At 38.4% G+C, this 21,128-nt stretch overlaps 1 protein-coding gene across 2 annotated transcripts in view; it reads left to right on the top strand.

Annotated features, from left to right (window-relative positions):
• Positions 1–21,128, top strand: part of PIP5K1B (phosphatidylinositol-4-phosphate 5-kinase, type I, beta) — a 297,381-nt gene that overhangs the window by 199,757 nt on the left and 76,496 nt on the right. For both annotated transcript variants that reach the window (XM_012641625.1, XM_012641624.1), the window contains 4 exons: positions 15,484–15,695; positions 17,056–17,139; positions 17,267–17,315; positions 20,173–20,257. In XM_012641625.1, the coding sequence (XP_012497079.1) occupies positions 15,484–15,695; positions 17,056–17,139; positions 17,267–17,315; positions 20,173–20,257 (430 nt within the window). The remainder of the gene's footprint in view (positions 1–15,483; positions 15,696–17,055; positions 17,140–17,266; positions 17,316–20,172; positions 20,258–21,128) is intronic.

Genomic DNA, 21,128 nt, shown 5'->3' with positions numbered 1-21,128 from the left:
AGTGGGAGTCATATTAGACACAGTCTTTATAATTTATTATGAATATTTACTGTGAATATTCTCTGATATAACTTATCTATGAAAAATCTAGAGTCCCATCTCATTTAATTAATTTGATAAATTATTACATCCTACAATATTTATTGATAACTCTGGGAAATGACATTGAGATAAAGTATGTTAATGAGAACTTGTGTTTACAACCCAAATGTTTTTTAGTCCTTCAAGTGGGAGTCATATTAGACACAGTCTTTATAATTAATTACTTAAATGACTTATTTTACATTTATTATCATTTTTATTAAGCAGCAAAAATTATTAATTTATAACAAATGTGGAACCAATTTTCTTTTTTCACACAAATGACTATTACCATAAATATTAATAGGTTCTCGGAATTTAATGAAACCAGTCTTAAGACCACCAAAACTCTTCGATGTGCAAAGTCGGATCTTTGTATGTATGGCAAGCTCTAAATTTATAGATCAGATTCTTACCATGGGCATGGGTTACAATACGGGTTATTTTTCTATAATACTTAGCATAACATCATGGCTAGTGCTTACCATTCAGCTGTAACTTTGTTTAGTATTAAATTTTTTGCATTTTGTTCAGTTTATTTTCTCCTTTCATACTGGTTGCCTTCCCAGTTATCAGGGAGGAAAAGGTGCTTCAGACCTAATAGAAAAGACAGGTACATCTCTTAGTGGTGGCAATGTTTGAATTTAATGCTTTTTAATCTATAAGGAATTGGATTTTGTTTCTAGATCTTAACCAAAACATTAAAAGAGTACAGGGGCATCGAGTCCACACGCCTAGGATTACTTACAAAAGAAGATACAGATAAATTCACTGTCTTTCAAAGTATGTTTTACGAACACTATACTCCCATAATATATTTCAATTGTTCCATTGTTTTAAATTATGAGCTTTGCTAGCTATAATGTTAATTATTTTGATACCATAGCAATATAAGGATAAAGCAAAGCTAAAGTTGGTGAACACATAAATAAAACTAACTCATAGAATAAAAGATTGTTTGAGCTGGAAGGCATCCTAAGAGTTCTGGGAAACAGTAGAACAATGTCTTCCAGTCTCTACTCTGAGAAAAAATAATTTTGGACTTACCTAGCCAAGCCAGGTTTTCTTGTGAGAACAAAAATAAACGCATTATCATATATGCAAGGACTTTTTAAATTTTTTTCTACCTGTAAATCCTTTTTTTTTTACTTTTTATTTTGAGATCATTGTAGATTCATATGCACTTGGAAGCTAACACAGAGACTGAGTTCACATACCCTTCACTCAATTTCCCCCAATGGTAACATCTTGCATGACCTTAGTACAATAACTCAACCAGGAAATTGATATTTTTCAGATTTCACCAGTTTTATATATATGCACATGTGTGTATATGTCGTAGGGAGGGTTCTGTGCAATTTTATATGTACATAGATTTATGTAATGACCACAGTCAAGTACAGAACAGCTGCTTCTCAAAGATGTCTAATGCTACCTTGATAGCCACAGTACCTCCCTCCCCACGACCCCACCAATCTGTTTTTCACCACTATAATTGTCATTTGTCATTTCAAGAATACTGTATAAATGGAATGATACAGTAATACCCCTTGATATTGGCTTGTTTTCACTCAGCATAACGCCTTTGAGATCCATGCAAGTTATTGCCTGTGTCAGTAGTTTGCTCCCTAAATTGCTGAGTGATATTTCTTGATATGGATGTACCACGGTTTACCATTCACCCACTGAAGAACATGTGGGTTTTTCCTGGTTTTTGAGTTTTACAAATAAAGCTAACACTGCTATACTAGTTTTTGTATGAGCATAAGTTTTCATTTTTCTGAGATAAATGCCTGAGTGCAATTTCTGTGTCATATGGTAAGTGCATATTTAGTTTTGTAAGAAACTACCCTACTCTTTTCCAGAGCGGTTACACGATTTTATATTCCCACCTGCAGTGTATGAGTAATCCATTTCTCCTCATCCTTGTCAGCACTTGCTGTTGAAACTATTTTTTTTTTATTTTAGCCATTCTGATAGGTGTGTATTTCAGTCTCTTACTAAAAAATTACTGAAGTGTAAACTCCAGAAAAGCAAAAGATAAATCCAATAAAGAAGCAGTTTTGGGATATAGAAAAGAGTGGTAAAAAAGGAAACAGAAAATCTTACAGTTAAGTCTGGTGGTTAATAATATGTCTGTTAGACTTAATGCAATTGACAAAGATTCCTGAGAAGAGGCCTAACGTAGAGGAGTTTAGCATGTATGTTTCTAATACGCATTTTTATGAGACTTTAAATTCTCATAGCACTTCATCTGAATCTATTCTGTAGCCGTTGGTATTGCTTCATCATATTGTAATTACTTGATCACATGTCGAATGTTTGCTGCTAAAATCTGCTCCCTGTGAGAACAGGAGCCGCGGGGCTTCATTTCCCACTCTTCAGCCCCCTTGACAGTTCTCACAAGTGGATCTCTTGCTGTGGGTCTTCTGATGAAGCCTGAGAAATAATAACAACAAACATGTTTGAAATGGTGAAACTTACCTAATCAATAAACATAATAAAAGCAGGTTTTGGTAAAAACCTACACATGGTTTGTCATGAAATAGAGAACCAAAGTAAATCATGTCCCCATTGTGAATTTGTGGATAATTGAAGTGAATTTGTATCGCTCATTTGTCCAATGTCTGTTAATGGCCAGTAAACTAGTAAATTGCAACTGTGTTGACCTCTCCATCCCCTCAGTTATTTATTTAGGTGGTGACTCGTGTCCCACGTAAGACTATGGATACACCACAGCTGTTCATTGATCTCGGAAGGGGGCTGATGTTTGTCCAGGCTTTTGCTACTTGCTGCAGTTTAGCTCTGCTGCACGTGGGTGATAGAAAGGAGCCCTCCCGCTGGCAGTAACTGAAAGGACACAATGGCAGTGCCAGACAGTGGCAGGACAGCTACAAAAATCAAAATCCTCTATGTTGTTGTTCATGCTTGACTTGCTACTAAGTAAGGGATAGCTCAATTTGAGCCAGAAAAGTAATTCCCAATATTTTGCAGAACCGTCCATTCCAGTTTTTGGCAGAGGGAAGGTTCCATCTTTGATATAACTTACAGATACCAAAGTAGCTTAACGCTTAAAACACATCATATGTAATATGTAATCACCAAATACTTATACACAATACAATATATAATACGTGATTTCATGGGCAGTAAGGACACATTTCCAAGGCTCAGTTCATCCGTGGGTTGGTTCGTGTAACATTTATTGTGGACTTGCTTTGAGCCAGGTGATCTATTGCAGCTAGATTCTCCCACTGATCCTCACAGCTGCGCTGTGAAGTGAAGAGAGTGATTCTCTTTTGACAGATGAAGAAGTGAATCCTCAGGAGTTCAGCTTCCTCAGGTCCACAGAGATGACAGTACTGGATCCAGGGTACACACCCAGGCCTCTCTGACTCCAAACCCACGTTCTCTCACTGTTACACTCCCCTTAAGGAGCTTGCGGATGTAATGGGGGAAGGTGCGCTGACATTAGGTAATAGCATAGACAGATGCAGACATCGTGGGCTACAAGTGCCTGATGACGGGTGCTCTAGCTCTGACAGGGAGATATTAGAGCAGGTGCTATAGGAGTTAAGAAAAGGCTCTATCAAAGTGAAGAACTCGGTTTAGACAGGAAAATGAGTTAATGAAATCTTGCAGCCTATTTCAAGGAGGGAGGGAAGAGGAATACAGTGCCAAGTGACTAAGGAACACAAAGTTAAATAATCCAAACATTTAATTTTAAAAGTTTAATGAAAAGCATAATCAAGCCCACTGACACTTGTCAACTGTTACCAACGTGTGTGCGTGTGAAATCCTATTAACTTACAAGCAAGACTTCCTTCTAAGCAATGCGATGGTTACAGTGAGGTCAATTGTTTTTGAAATCTTGTGCAAAAGGAGATCAGGGACCAGATGGATGATGTTAAGTCCTGTGTGAGCAGCTTTCAAGAATTCTCATTCACTCCTAAAACTGAAGGATTATCAAGCCAGCAGTTATTTCTTTTAATGCTTACTTCAAACCAAACAAAGTATTATAAACTTTTCTACAGAAAGAATAGAAATGGGAGACCAAGTAACTTCCTCAGCCCTAAGAAGTAAATTCCTTTTCCTTTTCTTCCTAAAAGAAATATTACCTAACGATTAGAGAATCAAAGCATTCCCTGAGTTGTTGTGATGTGTCTAGCTAGTTTTCATTTTAAGTAACTTGTCACGCTGAAATTTAAATATACAATAATTCAAGTTAATGGAAGCTCAAGACTTTGGGGCTTATGAAATAAAATGATACTATGTCTAGTGTATTAGGGTTTCCTGCTTTTGTGTGAAAAGAACCTACCTGTCTTTGACTTTGTAGATGGCTGTAAGTGCAGAGGTAAGGTCAGTGTGGGTCCCAAATGAAAGAAGTCACGAAGTATCTGAGGGTCTGGAGTAAAGGGAAGGAAATGCCCCCAGGACCACATCCTCCTCCCTACTGAGAACGCTGTGAATGCAGACAGGAGAGCAGGAAGGGGAAGTGGCCATAGTGGGCCTGATGGTAACAACTCTGGCTTTGAAGATATATCTGGAATGGCTTTGAGGTTGGCCCCTGTAGACCTTGTTGTGGATGCTGATGTGAGCCAGTCACATGCATCACAGTGGGAAACAAAGTGGGTTATCAGTACCCAAAGCAGACAGAGGGGGTGCAAACCCTGGTGATTTACAAAATGGAGTTGAGCATCCATATTTTAGGAGGAACTTCCAGAATCTGGTGAGGGACTGAATGACAGAGATTTAAAACATATTTGAGAGTTTATGGCGTCTGGGAAAACATTACGAAGTTTAGACAATGATTCCAAAATATGTCTTGTGGGATGTTACTCAGCTCATCGTGTACCTGCCAAACATGACCTTGTCTTCCTCCCAGAAGCTTGCAAGTTAGGCTACTGGGAATACTTTCAAAGAGTAAAAGCAGTTCAGTTTTATAGGGCTTTATTTCATTCATCCAACATCCAGTGCACGTTTATGAAGTACCCACAGTGCTATAGGAACAAGGCCTGCATGACTGCCTTGTGAAAAGCCAGGTACTTCTTTGGCCATACGGTGGTTCTAAACCTTTCAGAAAAGATCACCACGTACTGGCTTCTGAGAGGCTTTGGCCCACGCATGTGGCTTTTTATCCCCACCAGAGTCAGTCACACTTTGTATATACTCTTCTCTCCTACAAGTGACTGTCCCTTTGATATCACCAGAGTTCTTCCTTCAAAGAAATTTTTAAACTCAGTTATTTTCATCAGGCAAATATAACTCTTCTCTCCTCATTTTTGTCCCTCAAAATATTGTTCTTCTATATGGTGAGGTAGAAAATCTCTATGGGGAATTTCTGCCTCCTCCATAAGAATGAAATGGTTGAGGAGAATGCATTATGAATGCATTTATGTAGTAAACTTCAACTTTTCATGAAAAGGATACATCTGTGAACTTTTCCATTTGTACACATCAAAAAAGTATTTCAAAAGGGATGCACAGTCCGCTGGACATATCAGTTGTCAATAGCTATTAGGGATGCAGGGAAGTTAAAATCTAATGTTTATTTAAAATACCCTCATCCAACCCGGATGTGAACCAGGCTGGAATGAGTCCACAGCTCTTTAACTTCCTCTCCTTCGTTATCCACTTGAAGGCCTCATTTGTACACTTTGCCTGTATTCAGCCGGCACCAGCTGTTCCAAAGACAAACCATCATAACCACCAGCTCGGGTTTGCTGCATTTTCATCAGCACCTGGTCATCTGTCTGCAGATAATGACAAGGAGTTCTTTAGAAGTGGAGATTCTCCATCCTTGGATATTCCTCCTCTTTCTGAAGGAGATACCCAACTTTTTTCTAGATTGTTAGCAATTTCAGAAAAATGTCAACAACTTAACTTTCAAGGAACAGAGAAAGCAGTGATTTCAGTTTGCCGATTTACTTTCTCTAACACTCAGATGTGAAGGGAAAATGTAGTTAATTATCATGACTACTCTTCCTCACTGGCATCTATGAATACTTCCCCAAACTTAAATTTACCAGTTAATAATATTGCAGTCTCTTCTGGTTTAGACAGTCACCTCTCAGTTTCTAAACATTCTCTTTAGACAAAGACAAACTCCCTCTCAGGACTGGTATAAATTGTCCCTCTTTTATCACGCCATCTTTTTAGGTAATCACACTTGGAAACTAGGGTCTTTATCACATGTTGACACACAGTGTGACAACATTGCCACAGGCCCCTCCACTTACTGTATTCTAGTTCCGCCTTGAACTGTCACCCTCGTGCTAAGTGTGGCTTTGCACTACATGGCATTCAGCCACCCTCTGTGCCTTCTTTACTTGGATCATGTACATATTATTCAAAAACTAAAATACCTCAAGACTCCAAAGAATCCATTTGTAGCAACACCTCACAGAACCTGAGTTTTCTCTCACTTCTCAAAACTCACCCCATAGGTACTCGCTGTTCTTCTTAAATTGTAAGCTTCTCAACCAGTGATGACTTTCCCAGGCCTCCGAGTCTTCCTGCCCTGTGGAAGCTTTGACGATTCTCAGAGCATTTATGGGCCTGGTTTCTCTGGCCTCAAACCACCACAAGAATCTCAGTTGACAAATCCTACCTTACTTTCCTAATTAATTCCAAATTAGTTACATGTCATTCAGCAAATAGATTTTGAATTCTCTCTGCGTAAGGCTCTGTGATGAGACCCGTGGGAGGTACGAAAATGAGTAGGATATGGTCCTTTCTCTAAGAAGCCCAATTTAAACTTTAAGTCTAAACCATCAAGGTCTTATTTTCGTCAACAGATTTTTCCGTTTTTCTCTTTCCTTATTCATAAGAGTAATGCTAGAGGGGAGGACTAAGTCCTTTTTCCTCTTTCCCAAGAAAGGCATTTCACCAGAGGGGGTGGACTATGGGAGACAGTGATGAAGACACCGGAATGTCACCTCATGTGTGGCAGGGCAGCTGGCCAGCGCTGGGCTCCCACTGTCCTGCCAGTTAAGCCTCAGTGAGGTGAATCATTCATGGTGAAGCCAACTAGAAGATATATAATCAAAGGACTTAGCATTTTAACATAAGATGTTACTTTTAAATATGTTTACAAGATAATTTAAGAAATCTTTATTTGTAGAAACAAAGTATCTATAAAGAAAAAAATTCCAAAATTCATTTAATATAGAAAGCTGATGAATATAGATGCATATAAAATCTTTGAAAATGATGGACAAGTATTTCTAATGCATATAAAGTATACTTCTATTACTTCAAGCTTTTCAAGTGAGAAAAAAAAAAAGCCTTGGTACAAGTTAATCCAGCACAGCCCAAAATTCTAAATCACTGCATTAGACACAGTGAAAAACACATTATTGCCATAACTAACTAGGCTAAGGATATAATATTTATTTCATTCTGCTTTACCAGCCAAAATGAGGTGGCCACAACCTATATTTTCCCATTATTACATTAGGAGAAAACACTGAGCTTTACTGAAGAAATTGAATTCAATTACAAAGGCAGCATTCAGCTCTAACTAGACTGCCATGTCAAGTAATTTTGGAGCTATACTCTGAGGAGCCTACTTAGGAGGAATGGCAGACCCTTCAACTCATTTTTCCCTAAACCAGTATTTCCAAGAATGTCTATTTGCATTAAATCTCCAGGATATTATTTTTCATTTTCTTATATTACTGAATTAACACAAATTATTTTGCCAGTCATTAACTCCTACTCAGGGACTAGACTGACGGCCAGCTGGGAACATTCCTCAGGGCCATTGGTACATCATCCCGTCAGCTCCACATTTTGTTAATTTGGTTATTCTTTAGATTTGTCATCAAAGAGTGATCAGGTAGGCTAGGGCACAGCAAGTCTTCTGCTTTAACCACTTACTTAGTTAAGATCCTAAATTATTAATTTCTGTATTCATCTATGCCATCTTTATCCAATCATCAACAGAGTAAGTTAATGCTAACCGAGTATAGAAATGCATTTTATCTACGCATTTCAAAGTAGCATATTAAACTTTATTTTTGAAAAGTTCAAACATATACAAAAGTGGACAGAATATTGTAACGAACCCATATAGACAGAGTATTGTAACGAATCCATACATACTCTGTACCTAATTTTTACTGCCTCCTTCCCCATATAATTTGAAGTACATCCCAGGCATCACAACATTTCCTTCATACATATTTTAGTAAGAATCCCTAAAAGCTAAGGGCTTCTTTAAAAAAAAAAAAAAACTTGCAAAACCATTACCATACATTAAAAATATTAGTAATTCTTACTAATTATCGTATGTCAGTGTTCAAGTTTCTAGTTGTTTCAGAAATAACTTTTTTGTGGTTTGGATCCAGATTTAAATACTTGCTAAGTGCTCTGTCACTGTTAGTTTTTTTCATTTTAAAGGTATTTGTTGAAGACATTGGGTTGTTTATCCCAGAGTCTGGATCTTGCCGATTACATCCCATGGTTTATTTAACAGGCTCCACTCTTGTCTGTTTTTTTCTGGAAATTGGTTTTTGGATCTAGAGGTTTGGCCAGCTTTAGGTCTGACTTCGTATGTGGTGTCTCCTCCCATCGGGAGGCACATGGTGTCAGAATGCCTTTCCCTCTGTGATGTTAGCAGCTTTTGATGACCCTGGACTAGATCCATTCATTCATTAGGAGTTGGAACACGGGGATATTTTAATTTTATTATATATTAGCTGGAATGCTCAAAGGATTTTTATAATAACTAAGAGAGTACCTGGCACATAGTAGGCGCTCAATACAGTATGTTTTGAATGGGTTAATTTCCATGTCCCCTGTGACATGGGAAATCATTAGAAACCTTGCTTGCTTAAGATCCAATTAATAAAGCATTTCTTTTCCTCCTACAATTGTTATCCTTCTCTGTTTTGCATCACACATCTCTAACAGATTACTTGAGCTGCATTACATTTACCATTTGTAATATCTTCTGGTGCTTGGAACCAATTTTTAAATGCAGCTGTTTTCAAACATATTTTGGATTTATCTACTGATTGTGGTTTCTCAGTCTTGTGCTAACTTAACTTGACATTCTTAACAGGTTGGAAGAGCAGAGGCACTGGGGGACAGGAAAGCTAAGGAGGCCCTGATCTGTGTTCCATCCAAGGGTCAGCACCAAGCATTCTCGGATGATTACAGAGTCTTTGCAGTTGACTGAGCCTGTGACATGCTGTCCTTGCAAAGGCTTCCTGAAGAGAAATGTGATAATCTTACTAGACTCAAAGCTCAGCCTAGTTTATATCAAAACAACCTTGTCTTTCATCTGCCATCTTGTTGCATGCCTACTAAACAGCAAATGAAAAGAGTCTCTGTAAATACTAGCTTGATTTTTGCCCTTGACACAGTGTATATAAAATACCTAGGCGTGGCTAGATTTGAAAACACTGTGGACTTTTATCTTTGTTTTTCTGACGATACAGAGTACATCATTACAGTAAATGTTGTCAGTGCTAAAAATTTTTCACAGGCATTGTAATCATGATGCACAGTATCCAGTTCTTATGTTTAAGATATAAGGTGTAATATCATATGCTCTTTGCTGCTGAATGTTTTGGTTTTTACTGACACGCATGGAAAGCAACATAATAAACATGCATTTTGGAGCACACAGCATGAAGCATAAAGTAAAACAAGCCTTTGGTGAGCTTGTCCTGTGTGTATGATAGGAGGAACAGAGCTGTAACCCGAGGTAGATCTGGTGCTGGGTACCAATTTTGAAATGCAGCTGTTTTCAAACATATTTTGGATCTATCTACAGAGGAACACTGATAATGTGCTTGGGCTTTCAGAGGGGAGACTTCTTCCCAACAGTTTGTTGAAATCATTAGTCAATTCTCATGGAGGGGAGAGTTGAGGTAGGCTTGGAAAAATCAATAGGATTTGAAAAGATAGTAAGAATGTTCCAAAAGAAGCAGCATGAACAAAAAGATATCAGGGCTTACATCTTCAGAGCACATTTAGGGGTAATTAAGGAATTCCAGTTTGGCAAGCCGGGAGGTGTCTTTAGGCAGGTATTAAATAACAAAAAGATGCTGGCTGGGGCCTAATGATGAAGACCTTCAATGTCAAATTGAGGCGTTGGAACCAAGCAATGGAGAGAGATTGAAGGCTTTGAGTAGGGGCATGATGTGACCCGGTCAAGCACCAGTGTCAGGGATGGATCTGAGAGGGAAAAAAGGGAAATTGAAATCAAATCATTAACATTAGAGAAAAGGAAAGTTTTGATAATAGAAACTATAGGATTGGGCAACTCAATGAAAGGAAAAGGGGCCATGAAGTCTTAAATCTACATTAGAATGGTTTCAAATAAAAGAGGGAAGAGAGGAGAAAGAATTTGTTTGGGGTGAGATAAGAATTTAGGGTTGCAGCATGACCGTGTATGGAAGTTTAGAGATGTCTGGAAGGAAATATATTGGGCTGCAGCTTAGAAATGAGATCAGGATAAAGATAACAATTTAGGAATTGTCTGTAGAAAGATGGTAATTGGAATCTATCTCTAAAAGATTCTTAAATCTGACCACTTCTCCCTCAAACTCCCCTGCCGCCCCCAGCCCTAGGTCAAGTATATCATGTCTGACCCGGCCTGTTGAAATTCTCCCCCGTCAAAAGCCGGTACTCCTTGTGGGGTCTCCTGCAGCACCTCGATTTTCCCCCCAGGCCTCATTGCAATCTGTAGTTCAGACTTGTTTAATACTGAGGACAGTATAGTTGTCTGTTTAATGTATTCCTGAAGATCCAACAACTTCCACAGTGCCTGGCACAGGTTAGACACTTAAACATTTTTTTTCCCAACAAAAGAGTCAATGAATGTAACTACTAAACAGTAGAGAAAGAAAAGAGTTGAAGAGAGAACTTTGGTGAACACCTTTAAAGGCACAGAAGAAAGAGTGGGAAAGACAAATAGAAAGGCAAAGAACCAAGAGAAGGCAGGCAAAGCTGAGGCAGAGGGGAGACTCATTCCAGGTGGGGTGGTCCTAGGGATTGACCCTGCAAGTGATGAGGAATGACAAGAATAGGTGACATTAATTGGGTGCTTCCTGTATGCCTAAGACCTGATACAGATTGACCCAGTCAATCTTCACAACAATTCTGTTGGTAGGAATTCCTACATAGAGACAATACAGGCAAGAGTAGATACCGGAAATGTTAGGTACTTTGTCTGAGGACAAAGAGTGGAGGAGCTATGAGTCAAACCAGGCCACCTGGCTTTAGGACACAGAGCTGTGACTGCCTTGCAGCCACTCCAGCTCCTGCTAGCAGCGGGACAGAGTCAGTTTGCAGTGGGCTAAGGAGTGCGGTGTTAAATATGTAAAAGGAAAAGGAGGACCAGCCACCCTTTGTGACCTTTGGCCACAAAGAAAGGACAGCAGTGCCTACCATTCTGAGTTAGGATATCTCCACATTAGGCCCCCAAACCCACAGAAGCTGTAAGAGCACTCCTCGTGCATCATCGCTGGCCATGAGAACCCAGGGAACATGCTCTTATTTCAGGAACAGATAGTTTTGGTCACGTCTTCAGGGTACTCTACCAGCTGCTGTGACATTGACTTTTTTACTACATTCCAATGTTATTATTGACTTAAAATAGTCCTTGAGAGAGAAGAAAAAGAAAATCTGACTTTGGCAATAAAAAGCATTGCATTATTGCAACTCGCTTTCAGTTTTAAATAGTTCTGTGAATCATTCCTGTTTCCCTTTTTTTTTTTTTTCTTTTTACAAGTGGGAAAGTAAAGTCCTGCCCAAGCTAGATGGAAAGGCACCTGTGTTTGCATTGTAACCTGCGTTTTGAATAGCAAACGCACAGGTAAAAAACCCACCAGCAACAGTGAGATCTGGCAGACATTCCAGAAACAAGCATGCACCTGAGTGAAGAACTAGGCCAACTGGTGTCACGTAGCAGAATGTCGCTCACTCTTGAAGCTGACACGTGTTAAGGTTTTGGAAGATTTATCAATTTCTTTAAAGGACCGGGATGATATGAATCACAGAATTATTTTTTTTCCTAACTGATGCAAATCTTAAAAACACGTGACTAAAATCCGTTCCCAGAATTTTTCATTGCAGAAGTTTTAAAATCTGATTTTAAATATATGCATATGTATATATTTCTCTTTTTGTTCCTTCACATGTTTTAATGGGTGGTGATTTCGCCTAACCCATACTCTAACTATACCGATCAACTTTCACAGTAGGGATAGAATTTCTATTTTTTTAAGCCTGTCACTCTGAGAATAGGAGCCTTGGCCTCCTGAGGACAACTTGGTACCCTTCCGGGATGCTGCCAATCCAATTTAAGAGTACAGAGGAAATGAATAACTTTTCAAAAAATGTTATCACTTTTTCTTAATTAATTCTCTCTTGAAGCTTATTCTTTTTTAAAAAAAATTAAACCGGGACAAATATTTGACCGCTTACAGCATCAGAATAGTTTCTTACCTTATCCAATAGTTAAAGTTGGACCACAGCCTGACTTCACATCACCTGTAAAATGCATGGATTCTCTTTGGCCTGTTCGTGGCCAGTAAAAGAGACTGCAGGTGCCAACCAAACAGTTCACGTTGAACATTGCACGAAAAACGTAAGAAAAATTATTTTATAAAAAATCACTTTTTAATAGGTGGAATTAATTTGTGGATGCTCTGCAGAAGAAAATGCTTTGCACAGGAAAAACATGGTGTCAGGAATGCCCTTGGATCTTTGCCACTCCTAACTCGAGTAAATGATTCTGGATGCCTATTGGGAATATCCACAATGTTGTCACAGAGTCTGATTAGAACTTGCTTTTGAAGTCAATTCACTGCTTTGGAGGAAACATTTATAAATGGGTACTTTGGGCTGTGCAGGACACAAGACTGTATCTTTTGCCAATTGAAAATGGGACCGTTCCCCATATAGATTATAAGGCAGTCATTTTAATAGCTCATTGACCAGAATTGCTGTGTTGTCAGCCATCCTTTTTCTGTTGAACATCAGGCAATACCACTGGGTACCCACAAACACAGAGCTTTTAAAGGAATTGGAACTTGTCAAAATGACGCTGGTAAGCAGGCTAGAAATGCAGTTGTATTTTGTTGGCTTTTTAGTGACGTTTGTTTTCCCAAGCGTAACGTTACAAGTATTTATTTCAAGCTGACACCTGTAGTCTCTTGAACTAGTGTGAGGAATGATTCACCATGAATTGCAATTATAATGATAATAGCTAGCAATTAGTTGAGCACTTACTTTATGCTAAAGAGTTTTCTACATTGCCTGCATTGCCATATTTAATTTTCACAAGCACCCTATACAGTAGGTAATATCATTGCCACCCTTTTACAGATGAGGAAACTGAGGCACAGGGAGGTAATGTGACCCACCTAAAGTCACAGAGACCATGCTCTTTAATCCCCATGTCCTTACCCACCAGTCTCTCTAAGAAAGGAAACACCAGCATGGACAAATGTGAGCAGGAAAATTAGCAATGCAGGTAGTGATCATTGTGAAGTGTGTATGAAGCTATCTGGGTGGGTACCATTCCCCAGCCATCATTTCAGTATGATTGAGAATTAGAAAGACTAAGACCCTTCTACCACTTGTTTCTGTCTGAAGAAAGCATCTAATAGCCATTAATGTTTTCTTTTAAGAGGTTGGGTTCTTGGCACCCCTGACACGAAACAGTCCTGTTTTCTTCCACGGTCTGTGCTACTTTGTGGCAGTGTGAGGCATTGATACACCTCCATGGAGAACCAACCAGTGGGTCCCATGTTCAAGTGCTGGGTCAGTGGCAAGAAGTATTTCCCATCACCACTACCTTCCTCTTCCAATCTTAACATCACTCCTCCTGCAGTTAGGAGGGCTGGTTCCGCATTGTTATCAGACCACTCTCAGATCTCTTTGGTTAGGAAATGCCATGGCCTACACCTCTTAAATAATACGATTCTATGCTCAGCTCTTGCCTGCCTCCTTTCTGAAAATACTTGACTTAGTATATTGAAAGATGAAGGGTGAACAACCTGGGATAATTGATACCCACTTGCAGCCTGCTCAGTTTTTCATTGATGGCAAAGCTACCTGCGAGGCTGGATAACTATATTTTTTGAAAGCTACATATGCCATAGTTCACAAAGCTTTTTGCCAAATGGCATCCATGAAGTGGCAACTGCAGGTATTTGAATCCTCAGGCCTGACCCCCTCTTTTGTAAAATATAAATATCCAAAAACAGTTGGGCTGAGAGGGACAGTGAGAAGCTTAAGCAATTACTATAGCCTATGCTCCTCCAAGGTAGTTCCTAACTAAGGTGTGGAGACAGCTTATCATGTTGGCTCAGAGACAACTGTTCTGACAACCAGGATTGTCTTATTTTCTGGGCTGTTTTGATTTTCTGAGAAGCTTTGTGTGAGAAATGACAGGTATTAAAAGTCCATTGTAGGGGAGAATCATATACAACCTAGTAGAAAAAGAACTTTATCTTAGAGGAAAACATCCAGTTTTCAGGCACTCTTCCTTAGCACTGCTCCATCTAAGAAGGTCCTGAGTGTCAAGGCCCCACCTGCATACGCTCTGAAGCTGTCTCAATCAGACCCTGTCTCCTATCATTTCCTTTCAGAGCATTGCTATCTCCTCTGGCTGCATCCGACTATTTTTAAATTCCCTCGCTTCCCCACTGTCTGCTGAGTGGATAATTAAACATTAAGTCCTGTGTGTTCTTTGTTGAGATCATATATTTTAAAAAGACTTGCCATAGGGAACTGAATGGCAACTTTGAAAGACAGGCTTTGAAAAGGAGACCACTAACCTCCAGCAAGTTTAAAGATTTTGAGAACAGAATACAAGCAAAAACACATTCCAGCTGAGTCTTCGTGCTGGGGAGGGCACAAGCTCATAGACACTACTAGTTGTTGATTTCTCTGGTCTAGTGCGTAGGAATGTGGATGCCAGAGTTGAGTGCTTGGGTCTCTGTCACTTACATGCTGTGTGATATTGAGCAAATTACTTTATCTCTCTGTGCCTCAACGTTTTCATCTGTAAGATAGAGATAATAATAGTACCTAGCTCATAAGGTTGTCATGAAGATTGAATCCAAGTGAACCACCTAGCAACGGGCACATGGAAAGTGTTCAATAAATGCTATTAGTGAAACATTCACGGAGGGTTACGAAAAGATGTGCTTGCTTTAGATTTGTATACAATTCCCATCTTGGAGCCACTGTGATAATCCTTTCTGCATGTGGCCTAATAACAACTGCAGGTGTTTTTATTTTGCTTTTTCTTCTGTCACCCACCCACTGGCAAGGATGTGGGAGCTAAGTGTCTTCTGTCTCGAGCTCTGATTCTGTGCAGATGAGACTTACAGGTCATTTGGGTTAACTGGCCTCCTGGTTCTTTTTCTCACTCAGGTGCTGGAAAGCTTCAAGATTATGGACTATAGCCTTTTGCTGGGGATCCACATCTTGGACCATTCCCTCAAAGAGAAAGAAGATGAGACTTCACAAAATGTGCCTGATGCTAAGAGGCCTGGGATGCAGAAGGTCCTCTACTCAACAGCCATGGAATCTATCCAAGGTCCAGGGAAATCTGGAGATGGGATCATCACAGAAAACCCAGACACGTAAGTGTAGCCACATGCCTGCCCACCCTCCTGATTGTGGCAGCCCACGTCACTGGGTAATTACATGGAACTACATTCCCCTTACAGTGGCACTCTGTGAATGGAGTGCTACTCGGCACTGAAATGGATGAAGCCACCTTCATTTCTATTCATCTGTAGATAACTAGATGAGTAGCAGTTTCCTGAGTTGTTATTCTTTCAACCACTTGGTTTCTTTTTTCAAATGGCTCCATTTTTAACAATGGCTGAAAATGTTTTTACCCCATTTACTACATATGCAAAACATCCACTGCAAAAGGGGAGAATAAACTTTGAATTTGAACAAACATGTATTTAAGCAAATACATGAGAGGAATGATGTTTGCAATTCAGAGCTTTTTATCTGCATAAGGGGATTCTGTTGTTCTAGTCTTGCACCCTGGCAGATGTGGTCTCTCGCCTCAGCCAGATGTGATAATAACTGCAGGATTGATTTGCATGTATAAAGTGCATATTGACTATCAAAAACAATTACAACCAAAGAATATTATTCAAATGGTTAACTGCATCAGGTGTGTGTACTAGCTGAACAAGGAGACTGAAAGAAATTATTTTCCATGGCCACAAATACCTACCTTCTAGGATTCTCCAATACTGACTAAACCATGGGTATATTTCACTTTTATAAAGTGAAATTCTTGTTTGCAGATCTATCTAAATGTCCAATACTCAGTTAAACAAATTATTCTATCTCAATATGTTGAAATACTACGCAGCTATTAAAAATCACGTTAGCATTGAATATGAGGAAAAGTTCATTTAGTAAGTGAAAAATTCAGGTTATAAAGCATGATAAATTAAATAATCCCCTTCATGGATTAATAAATACATACACATGTACTGGAAAAGGATACAAAAAGTCAGTAGTTATCTGTGCATCCTAGGAGTGGTGTTTTTTAATGTATTTTTTGTGTATTTCTGTATTTTATTTTAAAAACTCAACAGTAAATATATATTACTCTTTTGAGCAGGAAAAAAGTCTTATATTTTTAAAAGTAATATCTTATAATGCCCTAAAAATTCTCACTCATAGTTTTAAAATAGGAATGATTTTTTAATTGGATTCTTTACATCCAACTCTTCAGAGTTGACAGCTATGATATTATTCTTTTTTGTGGGGAAGTACATCATTTTGGATTCCCAGGAAGACTTTAACTGATGCAAGAAAAAAAAAAAGAAGAAGAAGAAGAAAGATGAATATGGGGAGATAGCCCAGAATTCTTAAAGACTGTCCACTTTTATTTTCAGTCTATTTTTTAGAAGTGATTTTTAACTTCCTACTCTTACATGAAAAATATTTTCTCTTTTCCTGTATCAACAGAATGGGAGGCATTCCAGCTAAAAGCCATAAGGGAGAAAAACTGCTTTTATTTATGGGCATTATCGACATTCTTCAATCATACAGGTAAGAACTTTTGAGAAGTGGTCTTTTATTATTTCAAAATTAATCAACAAAAGGTTCTGAAAATTCACCAAACAGGAGTGATTTTACATCTTCATTTTTATTTATTTTTCTGTCTGTTTACATTTAGGTTAATGAAGAAGTTAGAACATTCCTGGAAAGCTCTTGTTTATGATGGCGTAAGTGACTTTTATCCCTTGTCAAACTGTATATATTTTTGTTTTCTCAGAGACTTCAGAGTGTGTCCAGGAAACCATGTCACTGGACTTTAAGAGGAGAGGTAAAAAAGGTCTTTATAAACTCAGAATCCTAGGCTAGCAGATTGATTCAAATCTGAGAACAAAGACAGCATAAATAGCCATCTATTATAATAGATGACATCCAGCCTAGCAGCTAGGTAGAGGTCTGAAAAACAAAATGCCATCTGTTTCTAAGTGAAATCTGAAGGACTCAATTATGACATAATGATGAGAAAAAAGAGGAAACTTTTTTCACAGGCACTGGGAAGATCAGTAGGGCAGTTCAAATGAAGTTCTCATGAGACCAAGCTACAGAGGGGTTTGAGCCCCAACTCTGATTGCAGACAGCTGGATCTGAACTCTGCCTTCACCACCAGACTAGCCATGTGACCCAGGCACATGCGTGTTATTTGGCTTCTCTTCCTCAGCCTGGTTTGTCATCTGTACCAAGGGGATAGTAATAGTACCTGCCTGATGTGAGGATGAAATAAATTAATGCACATTCATGTTCAACATGATGCCTAACACATAATGAGGACATAAAATGTGAAAACTCTGAAGTTGGTATGGGTTTTTACATAGACATTTATACAGGCTAACTGATATGAGTATGTCTTAATTGACATAACTGAAAAAAAAAAGTCAATTATCAAAGGAGCAGTCACCTCCTCTTTTTTCTCTTCCCACCTCCCTCTTTCTGTCTCTTTGTCTGTGTCTCTCTCTCTCACACACGCACACACACACAGTCCCATCTAGATGTTAGATTTCAACTTCCTGCTACTGACAGGAGGTTTATTTGTCTAAACCTCCCTAAGTTAATAACTTGAAGTGGCACTTCCAAAGCATATATTGGTTAAAGATTTGGTCACACCTTTCCCTTTAAGATGTTGGCAGACGCTTTCCTTTGAAAAAGGATAAATTATAGATGTTATTCTCCTTCCTCGGAAAAGAACACGCACATTGTCAGTTCTGTGGAAGACTGTTAATCACCTTTCGGCATGAAAGACCTGCGTTTTATCCGCAGGCTATAGACTGACCTTTGTCGGAATGCACTTTTAAACAACAAGGTTCACAAATTTGTTTCTAAGAATGAACCTCAGTCTTACTCAGATCAAAGATTCCTCCTAGGAAAAGGTCAAGACGATAGGTTAATTTTATTTTTCCTTCCAGCTGAGAAAGGTAGGGACTACATAGTACCTTAAAATGGAAGGGAAAGAGAGTAAACACCTCTGTTTCATTGCCCTTCTGTTTTCGGAGACAACTAAAATTCCCTGTTAGCAGACAAGATTTCTGATCTAAATGGCCTACTCCTATATAGGCTAGATCCTTCTAAGGGCTTCCACCTTTGTCTATTTAAAATATATCTTCTGTTTTTAGTTTGGTTTTTTTCCTTAAATAAAAATCTCTGTGCTGATTATAAATCATAAACTTATTTTTGTTTGTTTACAAACATGGCTCTATTCTAAACAATGTTTTATTCGTACCAAAGAGAAGAACAATGTAACTTCTCTTTAAAGGCTGGGGCTGAATCTTAATCATCTATGGATACTCCTCTGCCTCTTGCATCCTACTGATATTTCTAAATTACTGTACTCATTGGGGAAATGTATCCACTTAACACAGAAGCTGCCAGGATACTGGGAAGAGTACGTGTTAAACCAGTGGTGAATTTCTCAACACATGTACAGCCTCCGTGATAGTCAGAGGACTATTACAATGTGGCTGAAAAGGGACCCTGTGACTGTGTGCTTCATCGCTTGCTGACTACAGAATTATAGATTGTCCCAGCTACAATATGCCTCCTGTAACACCTGTTTCACAAATAAAGAACCTGAAGCCCTGAGACTCTGGCTTTTCTCAGGATCACATAACCTTTTAAAATTAGAACTAACACCAGAACCAAGTCTCCTAACTTCTGGTCCAATGTGTTTTTTCCTCCAGCCCCACTGCAGATACTTTGTAGTATCTAAACTTAAATTTTTAGAAATTTCTGTATTGGAACCCGTACACCTAGATTCAAAATAGAGCATTACATAAGCAAATTTACTATGTCTAGCAATGGACAGCTTGGAGACATGATTTGGGTAAATGATTACTAAACAAACATATAGAATTAGCTCCTTCCTCCATCTTTCCTGGATTTATAATAAAATAACCCTTTAGTCCTAAAGAATCCTGCTAAGAATGAGAGAAGAATTGAGTTAACAATTTAATTCAATTCAACCCTATGTAATTAGTAGATAATTCAGTGTAAGGGGAGTTATCTGTTAGCCTCGTCTCCTAGAAATCCTCCTAGTGTCTACTCATCTTATTACTTGGAGATGAAACCAGAACGCTTTTTTAACTTACATGTCACTGTTACATTAGGATGGTTTTGTTTGTTTATGTCCCCAATTTTTGTTCATGACTAAGAGTGTTACCCTTCATTCCAGATGACACTTGGTGCACTGATTGCCTGTAGGTTAAAAAAAAATAATAGGATTTAAAAGCCCCTCCTGGGACACAATGTTGTAAATAAAGACAGCTGTTTCAATGTATATAGCAGAATCTTTTTGCTCTCTCTCCCCTGCCGGGTTTCACCTTGAGTGTCTGGAATCCTTGTTTCAACCGAGCCTGTGCCGTACTCCTCCAGCCCCAGACTCCCAGGCCCATAGGATACAGGGCATTGTCTTTCTAGCTCTTGACCACTTTTGGTCCAGGACGTTCACCAACAGAGAACCAATTGCATAGATCTTTCTTGTGACTTGAGATAAACTCTCTGAGAGGTAACCCTGTGATGCTTGATTTGTCCTTGCAGGACACTGTTTCCGTTCATAGACCAAGCTTTTATGCAGACAGATTTCTTAAGTTCATGAATTCCAGAGTTTTCAAGAAAATTCAAGGTAAGATCCTTATAAAAGGTTTTTACTTTTGGTCACTGACTTCAGTATGTATCTTGGCAGGATTTTTATTGGAAGAGTCAGAGCTATTTCTTTCCTTACAGTGGTAATCACTTAATAGTTATGATTAAGTATCTTGGTCAGGTATTTAATGATACATAATCATTAGAGTCTTATTTTGTGGTGAAAAAAATTAGAAGCTGTCTCAATGTCCAATCACATAATATACCAGTTAGATATATTATGAAATAGCCAAATAATAGAATCATATGCAAACAATAAAAATGATATATTTTTAAAATAAGATAAATAAATAAAAATCATATATTAAAGATACATTTAGCCCTTTAAATATAAATTTATCCACATACATGTAGTTATCAATCTGTAGACCTTAAATGCACAGCAGAATTCTAATGGGATATATAAAACTATTAACAGTAGTTATTCTCATGGAACATTCTCTAGGATAGACCATATGTTAGGCCATGAAACAAGTCTCAGTAAATTTAAAAAGATTGAAATCATACAAAGTATCTTTTCCTGATCACAATGGAATGAATTAATAAAGAATGAAATTTGGAAACTTCACAAATACCTGAAAATTAAACAACACACTCATAAACTACCAATGGGTTAAAGAAGAAATCACCGGCAAATTAGAAAAAGTTCAGAGATGAATGAAAATGAAAACACGTACCAAAAATTATGGCATGCTGCTAAGGCAGTGCTCAGAGGGAAGTTTATAGCTGTAAACTCTCACATTAAAAAAAGAAGAAAAATCTCAAATCCGTACCCTACCTTTAAATTTTGAGTAACTAGAAAAAGAAGAGCAAACTAAACCCAAAGCTAATAATGGTTATTCTGAATCAGG

This window comes from Propithecus coquereli, unplaced genomic scaffold, assembly GCF_000956105.1.
Source record: "Propithecus coquereli isolate 6110/MARCELLA unplaced genomic scaffold, Pcoq_1.0 Scaffold166, whole genome shotgun sequence".
Classification (NCBI taxonomy): domain Eukaryota; kingdom Metazoa; phylum Chordata; class Mammalia; order Primates; family Indriidae; genus Propithecus; species Propithecus coquereli.
This window is presented reverse-complemented; position numbering and strand designations above follow the sequence as displayed.